General features: G+C 42.8%; 1 protein-coding gene across 2 annotated transcripts in view; it reads right to left on the bottom strand.

The window, feature by feature from the left end:
- rnf13 (ring finger protein 13) overlaps positions 1-23,810 on the bottom strand; it is a 40,610-nt gene that overhangs the window by 6,246 nt on the left and 10,554 nt on the right. For both annotated transcript variants that reach the window (XM_085134092.1, XM_085134093.1), the window contains exons 4-8: positions 20,915-21,037; positions 5,784-5,871; positions 4,034-4,124; positions 3,219-3,324; positions 2,318-2,411 (exon numbers count right to left, since the gene is read on the bottom strand). In XM_085134092.1, the coding sequence (XP_084990218.1) occupies positions 2,318-2,411; positions 3,219-3,324; positions 4,034-4,124; positions 5,784-5,871; positions 20,915-21,037 (502 nt within the window). The remainder of the gene's footprint in view (positions 1-2,317; positions 2,412-3,218; positions 3,325-4,033; positions 4,125-5,783; positions 5,872-20,914; positions 21,038-23,810) is intronic.

Genomic DNA, 23,810 nt, shown 5'->3' with positions numbered 1-23,810 from the left:
ACAGTAACACACAGCAAAGCCATTACAGATTTAGATGTATACCAAGACTGCCACTAACAAGCCTCCTGAAGTAAATGGTAAGCTATTGATTTGGGCTTGCTGGCTGCTTCCACCTTGGTGTGATTATTGTAGCCAAGCTGAGACAGGGAAGCACTAAATGATATATCAGCCAAGAGACGAAAACCTTAATAGCTTTGAAATGATCGAGGTAACTGCACTTTAAAGTACAAAAAGGTATCAGTGATTTAAATGTTTTACGAGACCTTTAACACGAGAACATGCCCACTGAACCTCTGCAGAAAAACGTTGTGCACTGCAACTTCTGCTGCATTTCAAAATAAGCACCTGAACATGTAATATTCTGCACAACTGTTCAGGGTTTCAGATTTGCAGCCACTCACTAAAGCTGCATCCTATCAAAGCAGCCCAGAGTCCGAGCTCAGCATTATCCGCTGCAACTTGGGCCAAGAAGGGCACCGTTAGACATCTTTCCCAGTCTGAAGCTGCACCGTTGCAGTGAAGAAGTTCAGGCACGGTGCCAAAAACCTCAGCAACGGTGCAGGAAGCAAGTTTTCTTAGCATCACATTGAATTGTGTGGAGTTGAGTTGTCCCAAAGCAAGGCTACAGCTAAAAATAATACAAGTGACAATGTGGCGCTTAAACCCCTCCCACACACACATACAACCAGCTGCTGTAAACAATGATCAATAAATGACCAGCTTTTGCATTCCAGATGAGGGTTTGTGTGGAAACCATATACCATAGAGGTTCACTGGTGTGTGTAGTTAGTATACCACTAACTCACAACACTTACAAAACAGCCCATTTCCCTTTACGTGACACAAATATCAGAAATAGTGCTGCAGTCATTCCAAATCCAGAGGCCAAATCCTGCTTGAGGCCTTCCTCTTACCTGAGGTAAGCACCGCCTAACAACACAAAATCAGACAACAGGGGTGCTGTCCCACTGTGACAGCCCTCCCATGCTCAAACCTGACACTTTGTTTCTTGCCAGGGTAGCATTGCTCCAAAGTGCAGAGCTCAAAAGGTGATTAGGTGGAGATTTGGTGTCCCCTTCCCATGTTGTTAAACGCTCTGACTCAGCGGACAGGCGTGCAGACGCCGCCCCGGAGGCTGTTTCCTGAACGTCCGAACTCGCCTGAGCAGTAAAGGGTGACTGCAGCGGTGCTTGGTGGAAACCCTGAGTCAGAGTGGGCACTGCTCGCAGACGCAGCCGCGACAGCGCACAAACCACAGAGCCTGACGTGACAGAAACAGTGACCAGAGCAGCACATGCTGCTTTTAGCTGGTCTGCTGCACGTGCTTCCATTACTGCCAGGCAGGGAGGAGCAGCTCTGCTCATAACCCCCCCTCAATTAGCAGCTTTGCAAGGGGGATACTTATTATGCACCACCCATTCTCTACAAAGCTCCCCGGTGTTTCCCTGCACAGACGACGGCAGTCCGGGGCTTTCCAGCCCGCAAAATACATCTGCTGGAGGTAACAGCCGGCAAACATCTAAATACACAGACAAACTTATTTACCCAACACACAACGAGGATTTGCCTTTCAAAACAATGCTATAGTCAGCCTGACACCTATACTTAGAAAGAAGGAGAAGCCACAGAGTTTTACTTAAAAAGCTTTCAGAGGTTTTTGATGAAACACTCAAATATTTACACAAAAATAAAAGCAGAGATCTATTTTTACTTCATCACATTTTCTCTCCTATTACAAACAAGCGGTACACGCTCTACTGTACATCTGCCTGACAGGTAAAATCCAAATTACACTTAGCTTTCGACCCAGCCGGCCCCCAGCATGACCGAGATTACATTCGGTCATGTGTCCAGTTTCAACAGAGAGGAGCTCTAATCTGCCTTTGTGGAAAAAAATCAAGTCCATATTAATCCGATTAGGTGCAGAGCTCCAGGGAGCGATGGTGTGTCGCAATGCATCGATGATATCTCTGTTCTTGGCCGAATCATGTGAGAGAAAGGAGCGAAAGAGGAAAAATAGCATCTCTACAGATCGTGAAGGTCAGAGGTCAGACTAAAAGATGTGTAAACGCCTGGTTGCTTCAGGGAGTCAACACAATGCTGGAATATTTTTTGCTAAAGGAAAATAAACTTCATTGAAACCTGTAGTACTGTTCCACATAATGGGCATAATGATAATGTTGTGCTACACAGTAGCTTTAGCAAAAACTGAGCCACCTAGAACTCTTAAATTAACCTTTATTGAGCCAGGAAGTGAAATTATTGAGATTTTCATCCTCCTGTGAAGCCTCGATGCTAACCACTGATCTTTTCCTACCTTTCTTGTACTTGTGGATGGGAAGCTTCTTCAGCTGATCTTTGCGTAGGCGGCTCCTCCGAGCTCTGTGTCGATCCTGGACAAACTTGGTGATCTAGTCGAAGCACAAATAGAGCAAAACTGTCAAAATGAGCGCAAACCACACACGGATCTTGTGCAAGTAAAGTCAAAGAAACTTAAATTTACAGTGCATAACAAATTTATTAGACCCCCTGTCATAAAAACAAGAAACTGCTCAAAAACACGTTTAATTTTTTTTAATGTTATTGCTATTTATTAAGCAAATAACAAACTGAATTATTGTTTTTGTACCAAAATTTGAGCTAACACGCTGGACATTTTTGAGAAGCCAAATAAATGAATCAAGCATAACATTCAACCATGAAAACAATGTCTTTCTGTTCAGGGATGGAAGTAAATTAGTGTAATTTGGCATTTTAATTCAAATTAATAATGCACTTTACTATTTTTTCTGCTTTTCTGTAAAACTGTCAATTCAAAAATTCATGATTAACAACAATATTTACAATTCAGCATTAAAACTAACATTTCGATGAACGAGCTCGCAAATACTGGTGGATTAATTATTACAGGAACATAAAAAATGAAACGACTTCAACCTGGGCTGAAGTCTGGTGCCTGATGAAGAACAACGTTTTGGGATTAAAACTTTGTTTTTCTAAAATTATTTAGAATTATTTTTACAGCAAGTAAGAGTCCTTACGAGGAAAAAAACCCTTTCAGTATCAGAACAGTGTGGATTTGACTGTTTTTACTTCTTAATCATCAAATCGATGGCAGTAAAACAACAAATTACTATCCATCTTTACACAAGTTTAGTTGTTCCTTTGTAAAATGCTTTAACCCTGAGTTAAAATGAAGACATCTTAAATTTACCAACCATAAAGACCACGATGAGGATGAGGCAGATTCCCACGATGATGAGGAAGGGGATCAGGTAGTATTCCAGAGGCAGACTGAAGTCCGGCAGGAGGACCACGTGGCCGCTAAAAGAAAAGCAGAGCGCTGTCAGGTGCAGGACATGTGGTAAACATTAACCTTTTCACAGACAGGCGTTATGCTGGTGACTGTGACCTACACCAACAGCACTCTGTTATAGCTCATTGCTGTGAGCTGCCACATTAAGGAGATTCCCTTTAGTGCTTTTCAGCTGTGTGACAGTCACATAAAGGTCCCCTTATCAACATAATGACTTTTATTTCAGTCTCTCTGCAGCAGACTATCTGTGCTTCAGGCAAAAATGTAACAACCAAGCTGGCCCACGCTGACGCAAATATGCCAATACCATGTTTGGTGTTCGTTCCCCGGGCTGCACAGCATGTGGGAATAACCGTCATGTATTAGGATGTATCTGACAAACACCAACCGAGTTAAGGTGGAGAAATGAAACGATAATGTTGTGACCTCTGAGCTCATGTGATCGGCAGCGACAAGTCCTCTCCTTGATATATTACAGTTCACGCTGCACATTTTGTTTTACAGTAACAACAAATTAAACTCCTGGCTGGAAAGCAAAGAATGGCCGGTGAGTGATGCAGCTTTATAAAGCAGCCAGCTCTTCGCTACGTGTTGAAAGTAAGAATTGTTCATAGTGGAGTGTGAGAGGAGCCGAGCAGGAAGCTGCTTCTATTTATACTGATGGGCAGGAAAAGAAAAAAACAAGAAGAAAATGGAGAGATTTGGGTTTGAGCTTACCCCTTGTCATACATGTAGTCCTCTTTCAGAGTGTTCGCAGTCTCCTCGCCCACAAACACAGACGGGATAACCAACTGCTTCATGATATCCACTAAAAAACCAAAACAAACAAAATGGATAAGTTACATACATCTAGAATTACTCAGTTACTTTCAGTTGCAGCTTTTAAAGCTCCTTTCTGAGAACTCAAAGTGTGTTTTTACTGCAAGTCTCATTCACCCATTCACACACGCTGATAGATGCATCTAAGGCACATGTGGTGATCGGCATTTTGCACAAAGATACTTAGACAAGCAGGTTGGCGGAGCCAGGGTTTGAACCACTGACCTTCTGATTAGTAAACAACTTCCCCAATAAGTCAAATACTTTACACCTGAGCGTTTGCAAACATCAATGCATCCTTTTGAAAGATTTTTTTTCTGCCTGTCCCGTTTGGATCTTTAGCCATCACAATTGTTGTCTGAAGGCCAAAAAAGATGCCAAGTGGATCATCATGGCCCTGCCATATTGGTCCATTTGACTGACCTTTATTATAATTATTTATTTATTTTATTTTCAGTTGTTGCAAACGGGACAGACATGACTGGACGATAGGACAGGGAGAAAGAAAGAATCAAAGAAAGAGGGAAAGAAATACAAATTAGAGGGGAGAAGAGATGGTGAGAAAGGAGGGAAGAAAAAAAAAGAAAGAAAAGCAAACAAACAAAAAAGAAAAAAAACACCTGGATCACCTGTCAAGAGAAGAAAAAAAACAGGAGAAAACAAACAAAAAAAGAGCAACATAATAAATACAACACCATCACAATAAACTAGCTGACAGTAGATACTAAATATTACATGTTATTGTGCAGCACGCAAGATCGACAGCGCACAATGTGCTTTGAGGTAGCAGCCAAGAAAGGTGTAGTTTGTGTCTGTGAACACCCATGTGAACACCTGTGTGCACACCTGTGTGGATCAGCACGCTTGTATTCAAAAGGTTTCTCCATGTAACGATCTGCTAGGGAGTGTGGGAAGCAGGTATGGAGGAGATCCAGGCCCCAGACATCCGGAGGCCCCTGAGTACGAGGACCCAAGGAAGACCACCAAAGGGGCAACTGTGCCACCTTCCTGGGAAGAGCTGAGGAGAGCACCAGACGAGGGGTCACCCAGCAGCCACGGAGCCGAGGCCAGAGGGGGTTGCAGTGATGTGCCCGCGGGCTCTGCCAGCAGCCAGCAGTGCCAGAGAGGACCGAGCCCCAGGCCCAGAGGCCAGAGGGCACCTCACGCCCCTGGTGGCCGCTTGGCGGGGTCCAGCTGGGCCACAGGCGCCAGGCCTCGCCAAGCGGCCACCAGGAGTGAGCCGGTACATACATGAGCGCCCAGCCCCAGACACCAAGAACCACCAACGCACTGACGTCTGAGGGCATCAGCCACCAGCAGGGAGTGTGGTGAGGAAAGATTTTAAAGGTTCACCAGCTGCTGAGTTATGCCGCTGAACAAAGACCAGAGAAGTGTTTGTGCAGAGTGAAGCTGATCTTCTTGCTATGAAAATTCACCCATTCATTATTTCTGTCCTATCACACATTTGTGTAACATGTGTGACATTGATCTGTGTGACCTTGATCTTCGACACTTAATCCTAAATGTTAGCATTACCGAGCTGTTAGCTTCACAAGACAGGCATCCGTAAAGGAAAGGAGGTTCATACTGTTTGGCCACCCAACAAGCACCCATTAAAACACTGAACTAGATAACAGGAGCATCTTACCATCATTGGATCCCATGCCGATTAAGTCATCCGACTCCACATTGTGAACAATGGCTGCCTTGTAGCCGGCTTTTTGGGCATTGAGGACCTGAAACAAACAAACAAACCAAAAAAAAAGGCAAAACCGTTTACATCCGATTGTCAATCTGAAAAAATTTGTGGTGGGGGTCAGGTGGATAAAAGTGACAGCAGTATATGTGATAACAGCAGTTTCTGTCATATACTGTGACCAAATTTGATTTTCATTATTTAACAGAGCAGCATGAAGCATGTGGCACCGCTCAACATTTCTGTTGGGTTGGGAAAGTCTTGGTAGGAGTTGATGAGAAGAAGTGGACAGGGAGAGAGAGGAGTCTGGGCTTCAATGCTCTGCCTGTGGCCCTCTCAACCAAGGCTCGGATGAACAGCACGAATAAAAAAAAACATATTTAGACTGGAATGGCTTTGTGTCCTGATGCCTGGTCTGCTTCAAATGTGCTACAATTTCTTATTTTATTTATAACAAACAGCCAACATGGGTCAATCTGATACCCTACAGGCACTTTTCTGTGCTCTACAACAAAAACAAGCCATGACTATCAGCCATCAAGAATAAGTAAGAACACAACATGTAGTAACAAACACAAGATTTGCATTTAAATTCTAATTGGACAATTTATTAATACTTTGCAATGTAAATCTTTAAAAATACTATTTGCATTAGGCATGTACTATATCGTATAATCCGCGTTAATACCAATATAAACTTACATGATGCAAAACTGTCAAGTCGCGATATTGTGTGAGCAACGACGAGTCAAACCCGGGCATGTCTGACAGTAAGAGCTGCGTTTCAGCATCAAATGATGATTATTTTTCCCCCTACAAGGGAGCTACTTCAACAGTCTCCGTCAAAACACAGGACTTGAAAGGTTTTCCTGCTGAATGTGGAAACCATGAGGCAAAAAAACACAGTTGAGTACAATCAGTCTATGCAGGCGGGCAGCTAGCAGCTGCTGATGTGCGATGCAAACGTACACAAATGACTCAACCGAGCATGGCTGCAGCACTCAGAAGTTAGAATCAATATGACAGGAAAAGCAAACAGTGGATGGAAATCACTGATGCAGTAATATGGAGGTAAAGCAGGACTTTAACCAGCTGGTTAGAAAGTGCCACCCACGGTGTGGCTTTTTTCCCCCAAGTTTTATTATGTGACAATATCCTGCAGGCCCTGAAGAATTACAGTCTTAAATTATTGTTCAAATAAAACAGGTGTTTTATACTTTTACTTAAAATTTCCAGGGAAAACACTAGCTATTACCTACTACACTATAATCCTGCTGCTGGCACCTTTTTTTAAATTAAAAACAAAAAAAAGAAGAAGAAAAAAAAGCTCTGCAAACTGCAATAAAAGGTCACTCAGATTTTTCCTGCATCGCCACAAATATCCTGAAAATATCTGAAAACAGATATTTGTTATCATGCAATTCTTTAATGTAAGCCAGGCTGAGACAGTACTGGCCATTTCCTTTAGCCAAAGACTATTATCATGTGCTTGTATGTGTTTTAAAGTGTTGCATAAACATCCCACCCTCATCACACTCTTATTAATCATAGATGTGTACCCGCCCACCTCTTCTACAAAACAGACGCCTGCACTAGTGCGTAACGTGTTTACTGCGTAGGTCAGTGCAGCAGCTATGCTCTGAAACCTTTTTTCCCCTCTTCATAATCTAGAAATGTCCCAGGCCAGGGTTTTTCCAAAAACTTGCCAGCTTTGCGCAGTTATTTTGGACAAACGTTTTTAGCATTTTCAGTCAAACACACAGAATAGTCTCGATCATTGTCTCCTGTCTGACAATCCAGTACTCTAAAGGGTTACATATTTAGATGTTTTAACAATTATAAATGAGACATCAGCTTAAAACAAGAAAAACAAGAAAGTAAACTAGACTTTAATTGTCTGATGAAATCAGAAATACAAACCGCATGAGAACCTCCTGTAGATTATCACTATGATGTCTGTCCAGACTCTTCTGTTATTTGGTCAAGACTTTGACTTTAATTAAAAGGTCAAAAGGTAAAAAGACAGACTTACGTTGGGCCAAACAAGCCGATTCTGATAAAAGAAACTTGTGAGTCTACACCAGCGATCCCCAACCTTTTTTGCGCCACGGACCGGTTTATGCCCGACAATATTTTCATGGACCGGCCTTTAAGGTGTCGCGGATAAATACAATAAAATAAAACTAGTACCGGTACCAAAAAAAAGAAGATTTATTCATAACACACGTGAAAAGACCCAGGAAAACCAAGTTAACGATAAAAACAATAACAAAATAACGCTGAAAACCGATAAAAACCCTGAAAACCACACATTTCACACCTGAGCCTCAACTCTCACGGCCCGGTACCAAACGACTCACGGACCGGTACCGGTCCGAGGCCCGGGGGTTGGGGAACGCTGGTCTACACAGCAGACAACATTTCAAACACGGACAAATAATTCTCTGAAAACCGCACGCTTTCAATACAGCAGAACATCTTAACAATCAGCACAGCTTCATGGTTGGCAAGAGCAGGCATAATGCCTCCGGTCGCTAGATGCAACAGGTGTAAGGCGCGCACACACACACGCACAACACACACACACATTCAAAACATGAATAGACAGTAAAATAGGGAACCTTCCTGCAGCAGTCATGTGTGCTACATTAGGGGATGTGGGGAAAACTGATGTAATGCGATCTTTCTTCTGTGAGGCAGCTTTTATGGGCTACAGTATCCTGTACAGCCATTGTTGTGGCTGATGTGGTGAAGGAAACGGGATGTGACGATATAATCTCAGAGTAAATCATTAGGTATTCTGACACAGTCAGAGATAGTGGGACAGTAGATGCTTCCTCTGAAATTTAGAGGGGAAAAAACATGCGTCAGATGACGTAACATCCTGAGGGAGTCATGGAAGCTAAAGCAGCCACAGCGCTGCCGCTCCTCGAGAAATACATTTTTGATCTCATTTAGCAGAGTGCAACAAAACTAAATCTATCTGCAAAAGACAAAAGCTGCAAGTCTTATAGCTCAGGTGCATTCCTGAGCTACAAACGTCCTAGATCATCTCCAACAGCAATCGTGGCCTTAGTCCTGTCTAAAATCAACGGCTCCAACTCACCGCTAACTTTAATGAAAAATCAGCTCAGTAGTTTTACACAATCCTGATGAGAGACATACTGCAACAACACCTCAGATGTGTTCCCTCAGCATCTCCTGAGCAATTCTTGGTTGTGCTGTCCCGCTGGAGGCAGTCACAACTACCATGGTGGTGTAGGGAGGGTGGGGTTTGGTTTGCAATATTTGGGTGGGTGAGAGGATGACTGGCAAGACAGAAAGTTTCTCTGTAGGACAAAGTAATAGTCCCTGCTATCCAGCTCACCCCTCAGTATTTTTAAGGATTTGGTGGAGCCTAAGCAGAGACAATATATTTGGCAAAGCAAAGAACGCAGGTTTATTTTTCTTAAATACGATTCGCGACCTGAAGCCACTGAAGAACTGCTGATGTGAATAATGAGTCAGAGCATGTGACCTGAAACATGAAGGAGAACAGAAAGAGGACTTTGGGCCACAGTGTAAAATATCTGAAAGTCGTCTGGAGTGGGGTAAGGGGTGGGGTGAGGAGGCGGGGTGGGCCGCTCATACTAATCTGAGCGATGATTGGTCGTGAGTATTTGTGCCAGCTGCGCTGTTCAAGTAGGGCTCTTTAGACAAGCATTGTACTCCGCTATGATGCAAGCAAATCCATTAAGACCTTTGTGTGTGTGTGTGTGTGTGTGTGTGTGTGTGTGTGTGTGTTATTGTGGCCTGCATGGACACCAACACTGAGCAGCTCTGTCTTTTGTGTGTTCCTTGTCATAGTAATTTTATGCACATGCATACGTAAAAGCTGCGTGTATGGCAGCCGCTGCATTGTGATTCCATGTGTTTGCCTCTGAGGCTGCATTGTGTGGAGGTATCAATGGCTCCTGTGTGCGAGCGTCTGGAGGAAAGCTGTCTGGAGAAGCAGAATACAAGACACTGCATCTAGAGGTGTGTGTGACTTTGGTTCATATCACAAAGCTGTGATTTTCAGTCTTATGCGATGGATTAACTTCTTCTGGACACATTTAAGACCAATTTATCAACAGGAAACATCACTGAAAGCCACCATTACACTCAAAGTGCTCATAAAAATATGTTTAGCCTGGAAGAAGTGATTTCTGTAGCTTGTTCGTCATCTTCACTTGAGGCCAGCAGCACTAATGCCACATTAGCGGTTAGCAGCATAACACTTCTGAATCTCCCAACCAAACTGTGTGGGGCCAAAGATGCATCATGTATAATGAAAGTGCTGGGTTTTAACAGGGCAGGCTAATGTGCAGGATAGAAATTATGAGGATGTCTCTGGTTCAGTTGTTAAGTTAAGGTTGCTGGAAATGAAGTTGCAAAAATGGGAAAGTGCAACAGCTGCCAGACGCCAAAAATACGGCCAAAAGATAAACAAGTAGGTCATGCTTTACATCTCGTCTTTACGGAGCATTCTTCAGTGCGTGTAGGGAGTCGTTTAACTTGTAGGTTGTCTAGATGCCAGTTTGTGGTGCAGCCAGCCGGCCTGGGATCTGCAGAGGAATTCAACCTCTGCTGCTGGCTCACCCTCGTGTTTGCATGGGCAAAGATAAGGACATTCAGTGCATTCCAGAGAGGAAGGAGAGAAACAGGGAGGGGTGTGTGTGTGTGTGTGTGTGTGTGTGTGTGTGTGTGTGTAACGAGGTGACGACAGGAGGCAGAAAATAAGAAGCCTCTAGGAATAATAGAAAAACAGAAATTCATAGTAAAAGTCAATGTGATGAGAAACAGATAAATGATGATTTCTGTTCTTTGTCAAACGTCTGTGGAGGATCACGGTGATCATAACAGCAGGTATCCTCGTGCGATGATACTTAAGCATCAAATCACTTCAAAAAACACCCAATTTGGTTAGAATGTAGGAAAAGTTGCAAACTTAAAAAGAGAGAGGGTAAGTGTAGATTCTGAAGGGTATCGCTTCATTTTTTTGTCGTCACGTGACGGCATGACTTAGCTCTACAAACTTCTAGCTCTGGTCATTTTTTTCCTCGGTTCTGCTTTCCAAAACCTTCACATCATTTTCTTTTCTTGTACCAGCACACTTTGGATTCCAAACAAAGCGTAGCGCGGCTTGTTTTCTCTTCTCGGCACCCCGTGGTGCACATCAAACCAATTCTAAACTGGGCAGCAGTGCAGACGGTGAAGGTTTATTTGTAAAACTGACTAATTATGGCTTTTTTAAAAAAAAAGGCTGATTAAACTCAACTTAAGATGCTGTTTTTGGAGCCCTGTGAGTGAACTTAACAAGATCCAGGAGGTTAAAATACAATGTGGCATACGAGCGCACAGTGAAGGCAGAAGTTTGTACTAAAATGAATACAGATGTGAAACATGCACATGAACTGATGATGGATTCTAATATAATTAGATCAAAGACAAAGCAATATATTGAGCATTAGGGAATTAAGAACTGATTCTTGTAGAGAACTGATTTCTAGTAGTTTAATTACTTGGAATCTTTAGTCTTGTCCTTTATAAATTTTATTTATAAAGGACAGGAGCACAATGGTAACGTGGAAACTGCATCCAAGACAGAAACAGCTGCATTTTGTTGCTAACACAACTTTGAGTCTTTGCAAGTACCTGGACAAACAGCATGCTAACGCTAAACTAGCCAAGAACCCAGAGTGACGTTAGCTGACTGACTGCTAACCCCAGCCCAGCAGTCAGACGCTCCAGATACCCCCAACATGCACAAACATTTGACCCACAGCGTGTAATGAATTTGTACAAATGTAATGTCTTTTATATGATTCTTAGCGATGGTAGTGATGGTAGCAGAGCCGATGAGAACCCACTGAGAATCGATAAGGAATCGAATCTATAAGAGATATTCACAATGGAATCACCAAATTCTAATGAATTCCCATCTTTATTTCCCATCATTATTGAAGTTTTTATATTGGTCTTCATTATTTGTCTAATCTTTTCTAAAAGTAGACCTAATAAGATTCTGACTAAGGATGGGTACCGGTCCTTAGTCAGAAACGGTAGTAACCAGACCGAAAAGCCGCGCACATTTCGGTGCTTTATTTCAGTGCTTTTTTTTTTCCTGAGATGTCATACACTTTGAATTCTAGCCAATCATTTTACGTCTCCAAGGATAGTAGGCGGGCCCAGGTACGTACGTTCTTCTAGAGCAGAGCTACAGATTACAAATGCCCAAGGCGAAGCGGTCAAAGTCTGGCTGTACTTCACAGCAAAAGATGCAAACTCAGCAGCCTGCAACAAGTGCTTTAAGCTGATACTGTCAAAGGAGGTAACACCTCAAATCTGATGAAACACCTGGCGATGCATAGCTTTTTTTTTTTAAAAGCCGAGAAATGCACCGTATTTGATAGCTTGCTGCCAGACCTCACACCGAGCACATCTACTGCGGGTGTGGTGCCTGTTATCGGACCCGGAGTTAGCAACATCCACCAAAACCCGAAGAGGAGAGTCCTGGCCCCTAGCCCTGCCAGTGTAGCAGAAATGATGAGGATGATGATGCAGCAGCAGCCGTTCTTCTCTGCGTGAGTAGCTTAATGTTGTTCGTGTGTAATTTACGTTGAGTAGGCTAACCACGTTATTACATTAATGCAGTAAGGTGAACTAGTAAACACCATCATAGCTACATGCGGCTGTCTTCTTGTTTGATGGCAGATACTCCCTTCACTCTGGCCAAAAAGGCTAAAATGACCAAAGAAAAAGTGGAAAACAGTTAAACATGAGAGGTTTTTGGATAAAGTTTGTGTTGTTTCCATTGTTTAAGCACTGCTTCCAGCCAAGAGTGATACCATATATGCCCCATAGCTGCAGAAAAGGCTAACATTGTTATCTTTTTACAAAAAAACAGTTGAACATGAGAGGTTTTTGGACCAATTTTGTGTTCTCCATTCTTTAAGCACCGGTTTGAGCACCGTTTAAGCACCGGCACCGTTTCAAAAGTACCGGTTTGGCACCGGTATCGGATAAAACCTAAACGATACCCATCCCTAATTCTGACCATAAGAAGATTCGACTGGTCCTTTTGTCCAACCAACTACCGTCCAAAAATGTCACTGAAAAATATCTCCAAGAGAGAAAAGCAACAAATCCTCAAAGCTGAAACCAGCAAATGCCTGGTATTTTCCTCTCATCAACACTGCTGAATAAATTAATAGATCGCCTAATTGTTTGAGTGTTTATCCAATCAATGATTACAATCAAAACAAATGACGCAGATAAATGCAAATAAGGCTGAACAATTTAAATTTCCCTGCAAATGTCATTCTTCCAGACTCATTAGCTTTAAGAGTTTATTTGACCTTCAAGCAGGAAGGCTGAAGCCACCTGGAGGCCAACAGCGGCCAAATTCTGCTCTCGTATCGAGCTGCTTCCTGTGAATGAATCCGACTGTGTGAATGTGAGAGAAGGAAAAGAAACGTGTTTCAAGTCAACCGTAAAATGGTGGAAAAGGTATTTCAAAGTAGCTTGCTACTACAGGTCACTGCACCTTCGATTACTGCGGAAGAGAGAGAGTGTGTGTAAAAGCACACACTCTCTCTCTCTTCTAGCTCTCAGCTGACTGAAGGTGTGTAAACTGTACAAACACTGGCCAGAGCTGGACTTGACTTGTTTGGACACTAAGAGAGACACAGTACACCAAACTGTGCTGCCTTACAAAGCTATCAGGAATGTGTTCTGTTACATGCATGTCATAGAATACACAAAAAAAAAATCAAAAAAAAAAAAAGATTCATATTTTTTGCAGGATTCAAGAAAAGAAAATACAGCCAAGTATATACCGCTGTGCTGCAGTTACACCTGCCTGCTTCCTGCTCACATACTGGGATCTCTAACACTGTAGTGTGGAAAGAGACTGCTGATAGCATCACTAACTACTGCTGCATCACCACTGCGTGTGCGTGTGAAGAGTTACTGCATCTTCACTCTTATCTATCTGCTGCCAGCACTACATGCGGTCCTGCAGCAACAACACCGACTTGTCTTTCCTCTTACACTGAAGACATGCCTCTTTTTGCCTCTTTATCTATTTGACTTCCACTCTCGTGTCTCGTGCAGTCAGCGACAGCGTGGAGCTTGTTCGGAGTCGCTAAATTTGCATGGAGCAATCTTGACCTCAGCTCTGTGTAAATGAGTTTGAGCAGCACAGGACATCTTGTTCACATTTCTTGCCTTAAATGATTTTAAAAGCTGGACAATGCAAGTTTTTTGCAAATGTGAGCTTCCCATTACTGCAGCTCCAAATCAGGTCTTAACTGCCTTCTTCCTCTCTGCCCTTAACTACCTCTCTCCCATTTTCTCCCCTCCTGCTCCTTGTTTTCTCCTCCCACGCATCCTTTCCCTACAAAACACGTCTTTCATTTCCATCACTTTCTCTTCTCTAAATTTAACCTCCTCCTCTCCCCCCTCATTACCCTTGTTATATCACCCCGATGGCCAGCTTCTTCAGAAATGCCCAGCCCCTTTGCTGATATTTCCACTCTCATGCCTTTATTATACCTCCCTGCCCTCATCTCATTCAACTCCTCAGGTTTCCTTCATCTCACTCTCCCTCCCTCCCTCCCCTCTCCTTGGGTTTTCAGAGGAATGCTGGGCAGAGCTGGGTTTTAGTTTCAAGGTCCAGACTAGCGATTAGATAAAGAGTTCAATAAATCCGCAAACTGCAGGGTGGGGCCATGTTTTTGCTGATAACACATTACAGCTTTAATTTGTGCAATCCAAGCCTGGGTTTGAAAGAGCCTTTGTTTGAACTAAAGGTATTGAAGTGTGTTTGTCTGTAACTGCACATATGTTTGCATGTTGTTGTTGTTGTTGTTGTTGTTTTAAATAGCTGCTTGTATTAATACAGATATGTATAAATGTATGTAGAGTTTTACCTATAACTAGAAAGGTGGAAAAGGAGAACAAAGGTCAATGACTGAAACATGCAGCCAAATCAGCTTTCTAAATAAGCTCATTTGTGTGCAATTAAGTGCATTACAGTTCCTTTATATATAAATATGTAAGGATCTGTGCCTAGATCTGCAGCTTAAGCAGCTTCCTGCCACAACAAACTGCAATGGATATAAAACAACCGAGACCCTCTCACACACACACGAGCTAGTCATACATCCAGTCAGCCATAGTCATACCCTGTCATAAGACTGAGTGAGTGTGTGCAGGAAGCTAGATCATTGTTTGAATAAAGACTGTGTGTGTGTGTGTGGGGGGGGGGGGGCTTGGGGGCTGTGAGGTCACTGCAACACAAACAGGCTGTGCACTGAAAAGTATTTACTGTAAGGCAGATGTGGGAAGCAAGGTTAGGAGGGGAATTACTAGCCACCGGAACCAGTGCTAACCAACTTTGACTGTGGCGTTGAAGGAAAAGTCACAGTTCCTGACTTTTCCAAGTCAACTTTCAATGTATTTATATTTGTACTCATATCCAGGAATACATGGACTGTGTTATTCCACACACAGCCACACAGGGCTAAAGATCAGTCAGCAATCTTCTGGTAACCAAGTGGGAGGGTCTTCACCTGCTGGCAGATGGGTTGCTGTTACAAGGTGAGATTTGTCACATGGAGACTGGCACATGGATGCAGTGTTGCATTAAACCCCCCCCGTGACTGATGTAGTTTGTATAGAAGAGGCGGTATGAAAGTTGTGCCTATTGAAGGCAAACATTCTCCATTTATGTTTCCACGTCATTGCAGCTCGATGGTTAGCTAGCAAGTGTTTTCAGAAAAGTTTTCTTCTTTAATATCTGTAATCAAACAACGGGCAGCCATGGCAACCATCAACCAAAGAAATCGCAAGGAGGTTCCCCAGTCCCTCTTTATGACTGACTTTCACCTAATAACAGACAGCAACCTTCAGCAAGTGTAAGAGCCATTTAATTGTTTCTATTGTTATGCATTTGGACAGTAGGAAGCCGTTATCTTTGGAGTTACTGCAGTTATACAGGAAGCGGTTCATGCATTCAGGGAAGCGCAACAGTTTTGACAGTTTTTGACCGTGTTTTCTGCAGCAGGTATGCCGACAGTGACAATCTGGAGTTGGGGTGCATAAGTCGAATGAGAGCTGTGTTATGACTGTTACATAAAGACTAGCAGGCACAAAGATGTTTGGACTTGCGTACAGATGTGGGGCACGCACCAGAAACTGCTTAGGTGATGTGACACCAACGTGCCAGCTTATTGGAAAGTCGTTACAGAAACCACTCGCCAAACAGTTGGGGAATACACATTTTTCCCTAGAAACCAATCGTGGTACCGGGGGTCACCCGTCAGCATCTTTAGGATGATGTGACTGCGCCTAAAGTGATGAAGTTTAACCGGTCACCCGTTTATCACGCTTTTCCTTCACTGGATTTCTGCAGCAACATTTTGACTTGGTGAATAAGCACTTTGTAACTTCTCATCGACACAGATCACATAAAAACATCTGCCGAATTTACTCTGCACAACCCATTTCCACTCAAAATCAATGTAAGCTTTTAATGTGACAGTGAACAGGAAGACAAATCCATTACAAATGTTTTTATTATAGGGATTAATAGAGTAAACATGCCAGAATTCAAGACAGTACTTCACTGTTGAGAGTTACAAGATTGTTAGACTCAACTTTTCCTTTGATTTTGAGTTTTCTGTTCAGACTAATAAGAAAAAAAGTTTGCATTAGTTAAGAAAGTAACCATGTAAGAAATTTAAAAGTAGAATTACATGGATATGGGTTAAAACAAAAACATGCCCTGGGCACTCATTACATCTTCCTGAATGTTCAGAGGAAACCTTTAGTGCCAATTTCCTTTATTTCTTAAGAATACTCTTTAATGACTTTTGAGTTCATGAACAACAAACTAAAGTTACAATTAGTAAAGTAACAATGTGAGCCCTAATTATATGCCAGTTTTCTCCAACCATGCTCTTGAATCACATCAGTACAGGGTTACAGGTTATGTTTAACTAAACTCTGGTAACAAGAGGCTTTTTAAATGGGAGACGTGTTTGATGTGTAATCTTATCGCCTGGATTTTGCAGCTTCCTGACAGAACAAAGAGCTTTTGCGCCAGACTGAATGGTTGACTTTGAGCGGTAAGTTTTCGAATGAATCATAGCACAACTTAGGTCAATGATAGGGAATTTTCCACCAGACAGAAAGCTGTCAGCTCTACCTGCCACAATTGTTGCACAAACATTACCCAAAACCAGATAAGAGCGAAAACATTCACAGACTGGATCAGTAGGAACCGTTTAAACCAGAAAACAATCACACAGAGGGCAGCAGAGGGACTGACTGTGCAAAGGGACAGCTTATAGGAGAAAAAGAAGAGTCTGTATTACGTAATTAGAATATTATATTGCAGCATATACAGACTTGTTGTGTGTGTGTGTGTTACTGAAGGGGAAACGGGGGGGATGGATGGTCATTCAGCAAAGGATGAAATGGGGGAAAAAAAGGAGGGGATGCTCATGGATGAGAGGGGGGAGGAAAAGGGTATAGAGTTTCCTGTCCCGTTCCCTCTCCTCCTCCCAGAAAGGTCACCAATGAGGCGCTCCGCACCACCTCAAAGAATCCCAGTCCACAGGAAGTGCAAACCCTCGCTCTCTGGAGATTTATTTACAAAAAAGAAAGAAAAAAAAAGGCCATGGAGGAATGCTTTGCTCTTACACACACGATGAGCAAGCATGCCTGTTAACATCCCTTCACCCCTCCCTATCTCCTATCCTGCTTCAATACTGACTCCTACGACCTTCCCTTTCTCTCTCTCACTCACACACACGAGGTGTTAACGCTTGACGAAGGGTTAAGTGTGCGAGTGTCTGTTTTATTGGCATTACTGCCACAGGATCCATTACAACTCTGCGCTGTTGATCACTGGATGCTAATGGCTAGGTGTAATAGCTGCAGGAGGCTGCAGAAGGACAAAGAAATTGAGGGCAATAGGACGAAACTGCAGGCATGCAGGGGTGACACCCCTGCACCCCACACATGCAGACACACACCCCCACAGATGAGCGCCTGGTTTCAGTCAAGATGGAATCTATTATTCCTTTGTTTCCCTGCAGCTTCTGGAGGGAACTGAGCCCAGCTAAGAGGGAGGAAGGGTGGGAGGTCGTGTGTGTCAGTATGTGTGTGTGTGTGATGGGGAGGGAGGGATGCAAGAAAGAGAAACAACTGGGAGAGTGATCGAGAGAGTGCTAAGGGGAGGGGGCAAGCCACATGTCTGTGTGTGTCTCCAAGTGATGATGTGTGTAGATGACCAATCATTAAGGTCGAAGTGAGACCTCACAGAAAGAGGGAGACTGAGGGGGGAAAAGAGATTAGAGAGGTGATAAAGAAAGAGAAGGAGACATAAAGACGACCTCCCCGACACCCACACCCAGAGATTACTGACAAATGTCTGTTTACTCTCATAATTATCAAATTTATTAGTTTTCACTAGTTTTAGCCTTTATCTTTATGGGTGTTGCTGTAAAGTTTAAAACTATTCTATACTAAGTATGTGGTTATAGCAACAACAAGAATCAGAACTCCTTTCCTCCATCCTTCCACAGCTTTCCTTATTTTTGTATATTTTTGTCCTTTTTATGGAACAGATGTCAACAAACATGATTACAACATGTGCATGAGTCAAATCATACGTGTTTTGGTGGCATACTCATTATTATTATGTTATCAGGGACACGAAGTACAGCAGCTTTAGTATTTGTACTCATCACTGGGGGTTTTTTGTTTGTGATGCTGTTTGACATCACAAGCGTGGTGGGATGCACAGTTGGCAGTTAGGAAGGACAAGGGAAATTCTGGCTTAAAACAAGTAAAGATGGCAAGAAATAAATTAGTGAAGCTTTAACACAATAATAATTTCACTTTAATCAGAAGAAGCTGTGAAATACGAGCAGCTCCAAAAAAAAATTAAAAAATTAATTATGACTAATGGCTGATGATTCAGTCTCTCAAGAAACACACACGGTTAAAAAAAATTATAATTAGTTTAAGAATCTCAGCTGAGGGTCACAGAGGGTTAAATGGCAGCTTCTGATGGAGCAGAATATGTGCATTGTGTATATATCGTGTGTGTGTGTGTGTGTCTGACACAACTATGTGGAGTCTGGTTACAATCCAGCTCAGGAAACACCTCACTGCCCCGTCTGTCAACATGTTTCTGTGTGTGTGTGTGTGTGTGTGTGTGTGTGTGTGTGTGTGTGTGTGTGTGTGTGGCAGTAAGACCTTATAAGGCTACATGGCTGATGGCTGCTCAACAGTTTCAACAGCAGGCGAGAAAAAGTGAGAGAAATGGCAAATGAAAATAAAACGAGTTAAAAAAGGGGGGGGAGGGGGGGAGAAAACAGGAAATGTGAGACTGAATGAATAAAAAGGCACAACCCAGACGGTATAAGGCAGAGCGGGGAGGGTGAGGAGGGGGGAATGGAAAAGGTAACAGTACAAGAAAAAAAGAAAATGAGACAGATAAATGGAACAAGAGGCCAACAGGCTGCATGCCTTCCTCTCCTTTAGCCCATTACTCATCTTAATGCTGCATCTCTTTTCTCTCCTCTCTGCTTCTCCAAATCTGTGAGCAACAGGCAGTGTGAGGCATATCCGATTTAACACTTAAAAACTTAATTTGGGCACAGATCATCCAAAATAGTCAGGTCGGGGTGCTCCATCAATAGTAAAATGCCAAATTATTCTAATGACTACTCTTGGCTATTCTAATGTCAAGGTTGATGTTCAGGATAGATGCTGTTCCTGACGAACGTCTTTATGGAAACTCATATAGCAAAAATGTGTCCTCAAGACCTCTGGGGACAAAAAAGGGCACATAATGTTTGTGATTTGTATTTGGCTCTCACCTTACGGATGGATTTTATGTGGGAGGGAATAAAGTCTGGTGACTACTTTTCCACATCTGCGCAAATCAATAAAATGTGTTCGAAACCTGAGCCATTTAAAAGCAGCTTAAACCCAGAGTCACTGTAAGCAACTCTTCCCCCTGACAGTCACCCGAACTGTCAATGAGGACAGAGGGAGTTTTGATTGGTCGGTTGGTCACAGGACGAACAGTGACCTCGCTGATGGACACTCAAGCCAGTCAGTCGCAGAGCGACGTTATCAGCAGCTCCTAGTTACACATGACAGGAAATCCCAAATGTGGGTTTTTAAAAAGCTAAAAGATGACAGAGCCCGCTTAAGCCAATTTGAGCTTAAAAACATTAAATTATCCCAAAGCTGGCCACATGAAATAGCCAGTCGGATGCTCAGTGCAGCGACATGAAGCTTAATCACATTCTCTTTAACCCCAGAAATGTATTTAATCGACTCGTAGTCTAATCCATTGAGTTAGCAGCTACTAGTCGACTAGAAAACTGGAGGGGGGAAGCTTTATTACATAGATTAGTCTGGATTTATCCGAGTTTATCCGACTTTTTTCTCTCCCTCTCCTCTTTAAACTGACAGGTCAGCATTACAACATGATTGACATTACTCTAACTCTGCTTTACCATTCGAGGGAAACAACCACGCTCCCAACACACTTGACTTGACTGATGAGGATCGGCTCTCGGGCCTCTTTTGGGAAACTCATTTGGAAATCAACATTTTTCAACTCCATACATCAGGTATCACACACAAAGCTGCAGGAGGAAAAGAAAGAGGCAGGAAACTGTGTTTAGGGAAATGGCCTCTTCCTGTTTTTCTGCCCCGATGAGCTGATCTAGGAGTTTTGGTAAGAATCCACTCAGAAACACCACCTGCTGACACGAACGCGCTGTGAAGCACACAGTGGCAGGGCCCTGACCGGTCTACAGCTGCTGAAATAGCGTGCGTTTTCTGTTGCTCTCAGTGCTTTAAATGAGCATTCACACAGGAAGCAGTCAAAATCATTCAGTGTCATTAGAATATCACAGGATCTGCTCGGGTATGTGCCTTCACAACAGGACTAGAGATGTTCAGACAAGGACTCAAACACAATAACTGGGGTAATATACTGTGTGTGATCGTTGGTGTGAATATGGTACCTTGATGTCAAAGTTGCATTCAAACCGCTTGATGAGGACGATGAAGTTGCCCGTCAAGTTTTCCTTCGGCGGGGGTTCGATGGGCTCGCAGGCATTTTCTGGTCGAGCGCCAATCAGGAAGCCCTGTGGAGATATTATGAAGGGGTAATGTGACTTCCATCCAAATTTATCTTTATTTGGTTCACTTATATCACAAGTTAAACAAGAATTAGATCACGTTTTCAAACTTCAAACATATCTGAGCTGCTATTTTTCAGTCCTTTCCTAGATTTACATTGTAGGCGAGATTTCTGGGATCTGCGTGTGCCTGTGTGTGGTTAACATGCGTCAACAACAGAGTTTCGTTCCTTAATCTAAAGCTTTAAACCTTTCTCCTCCTGGATAAGCAGCATCCATCAAGAAAGCTGGAGAAAATAAATTGCTGGTTTGCAACCCCTACATGCACCATATTCATGTGACATTGTGATGCATGTATAATGAATGCAGAACTTTCCACTGGAATGAAGACACATACATATTACAGTCAGCTACATATCAAGGATGCTGTTGTTCTCAGATTGTCTCAAAAATCTGATCCTCTTTCTTCTTCTCTGCTGCTGCTTCCTGCCTTAGTCACATAGCCAACAACAGCTTTGAAGTGACGGACGAGAAGAAGATAGTGAGAAGAGAGAGAAAGCCTGGGAGTGATAAAAGAAAGATACAAAAGCACAGACAGCAAAAGATTCAAAAGATAGCTGCGGACAAAATAGGAAAACCAGAAAAAAAATTGAATGGAGACAAAAATAGAAGTGACTAAGCAAAGAACCAGATGAGATGCATGGAGAAGAAATCAACACGAGGAGAGCTATTTCAAAAACCTCTGCCGCTTTAATGGAAGTGTAACTAACACCAGTGTGTGTGTGTGTGTCTAAGGCAGGGTGGTAGACAGGAAGTGTGAGCTGCTGTGGGACTTTGGGACTCTGCCTTCACTTCCATCGCTCTGTGTTTCTCTCTCTCACGTATACAAAGCCAGCCCAGTATATCAAAGAGAGTCAGCACTTTCTACCACACACATAAGCCCAGCTTCAACCAGCAGGAAACTGATATTCTTTGTGCACATCTTGCCAGCTGCCACACCTCTGTGCCTCCAGAACACCGGCTGAACTCAACACGGGAAATGCCTAACAAATCAGCTGGACGTTAACGACAGCACGGAAGAGAAAGCTGCTGACTAAAGGCAGTGTCCGGTTTTAGTTTAACATTAACGGGAAGATCAAATCCAAAGACCAGGGAGCTCTCTGAAATATCACAGACCGGAGGAACGTGAGGAATCACCCGCTTCCCACATTGTCGTCACCTCTGGGTGCCTCCAGCGCAGCCCAGCCTTGCTGTTAAATGACATCACTGTGCTACTGCCTCACATTCCTCCTGACTCCTGAAACCAGTGGCAAGAGCGCCCTCTGTTGTACATAAAAAGCAATTTAAAAAAAGACCCCTAAAACATCTGCAAGTACTGCAGAATGCAGAGACAGGAGCCAGGGAGGAAAGAGGAAATACCTGGGGGTGCATCCTGAAAATACAAACCGAGATGACACAAATGTTCTGCTTGTGCAACAAGACCGCACTTAACCAGTAGACGATATCACCTTAAATTCTAACTAAATCAACATCTAGGCATTTTTTAATAATAATAAAGACAGTGCACCTCAGCTGTGATGCTTCCAGAGATGTGAAAAAAAGGTTTAACACATTATAGATAAAAGAAATTTTAAAAGTAACTCTTAAAAAGCACTAATTTATCCCGTAACAGTTTTTTTAGCCCATCATAGCAAGAAAACCACATGTGGAAGAAGCACCATCTGAGGACAACTCATTTAACATGATTATGATGGAAAGAATGCAGCGGTTCAAATATTCTTACACAAGCACTTTTGCACAACTAACCAGCTGCGAATGTCACAAAGAAGAGGTGGGACTGCAGAGCTGCTGCGGTAGCAGCAATTAACCCAGCAAAGCATTTTCTTTAAATCTCGCTTCAAATAAAGGCTAATAATTAATAAAACCTGTTAGTGGAGTAGCGCTCTCCAAAATAAAACTGATAATCACATTTAAAGAGAGTCAGCGTTAAATAGGATCAGAAAACTATTTAATTTCTTCTCCTACTGACTAGAGTACAAACAACTGCAGAGAGTGCTAACAGAGTGCCTAAGTGCCAACAAACTGTGGGACTTTGTGTTGTTGCAGAATTCAAGAGCCAAGCCAACTCTTTCAAATGATTGCACAGTGATTACACTTAATCCCGTCAGTGTAAATCTCACCACAGGGCTCGTTTGCAGCTTTGCTCTGGGTTGAGAGAGATAGAAACAAAGCAATTAATACCGAGGCTCTCTGTAAGCAGATTAAAACCTGTGTGATTCCACTCTCAGATATGATGATTTTCATTACTTCACCTGCATAAAGCACTTCAAAACCCGACCTCATGCATGACCAGCGAGCTTGTCATGCTGTCTGAGTGAGAGCTTGCTTTCATTCAGACAGACACCGACTTCACCCTGTTTAGTGTTACATTTTGGTTTTGGGACAATCTTACTGAAACTTATTGCACTCATCCTGTACAGAAATAACGCTGACGCAGTACAGCTGCAGTGTACATATGTTTTTAAAAAGAAGTGGTATGTTTCTGGGTCACATTTTACTGAGGAAATGTGTATGTCCCAGAATTAGACAGAACAGAAGAGATTCTGGGTTCATTAACTTCTTGAGATCTTGTTGGGATCACATCTGAGGAAGCAGAGAAATCAACCCAGTGCAGCTTCCAGCTGTGACTGAGGTAAAATAGTAAAATAACACTATTTCCATATCATTGTATATTCAGTACCAGGCTGTATTTTGAGCTATGAGCGCACTCGTCAAACGC

Source organism: Neolamprologus multifasciatus, chromosome 15 (assembly GCF_963576455.1).
Source record: "Neolamprologus multifasciatus chromosome 15, fNeoMul1.2, whole genome shotgun sequence".
Classification (NCBI taxonomy): Eukaryota; Metazoa; Chordata; class Actinopteri; order Cichliformes; family Cichlidae; genus Neolamprologus; species Neolamprologus multifasciatus.
This window is presented reverse-complemented; position numbering and strand designations above follow the sequence as displayed.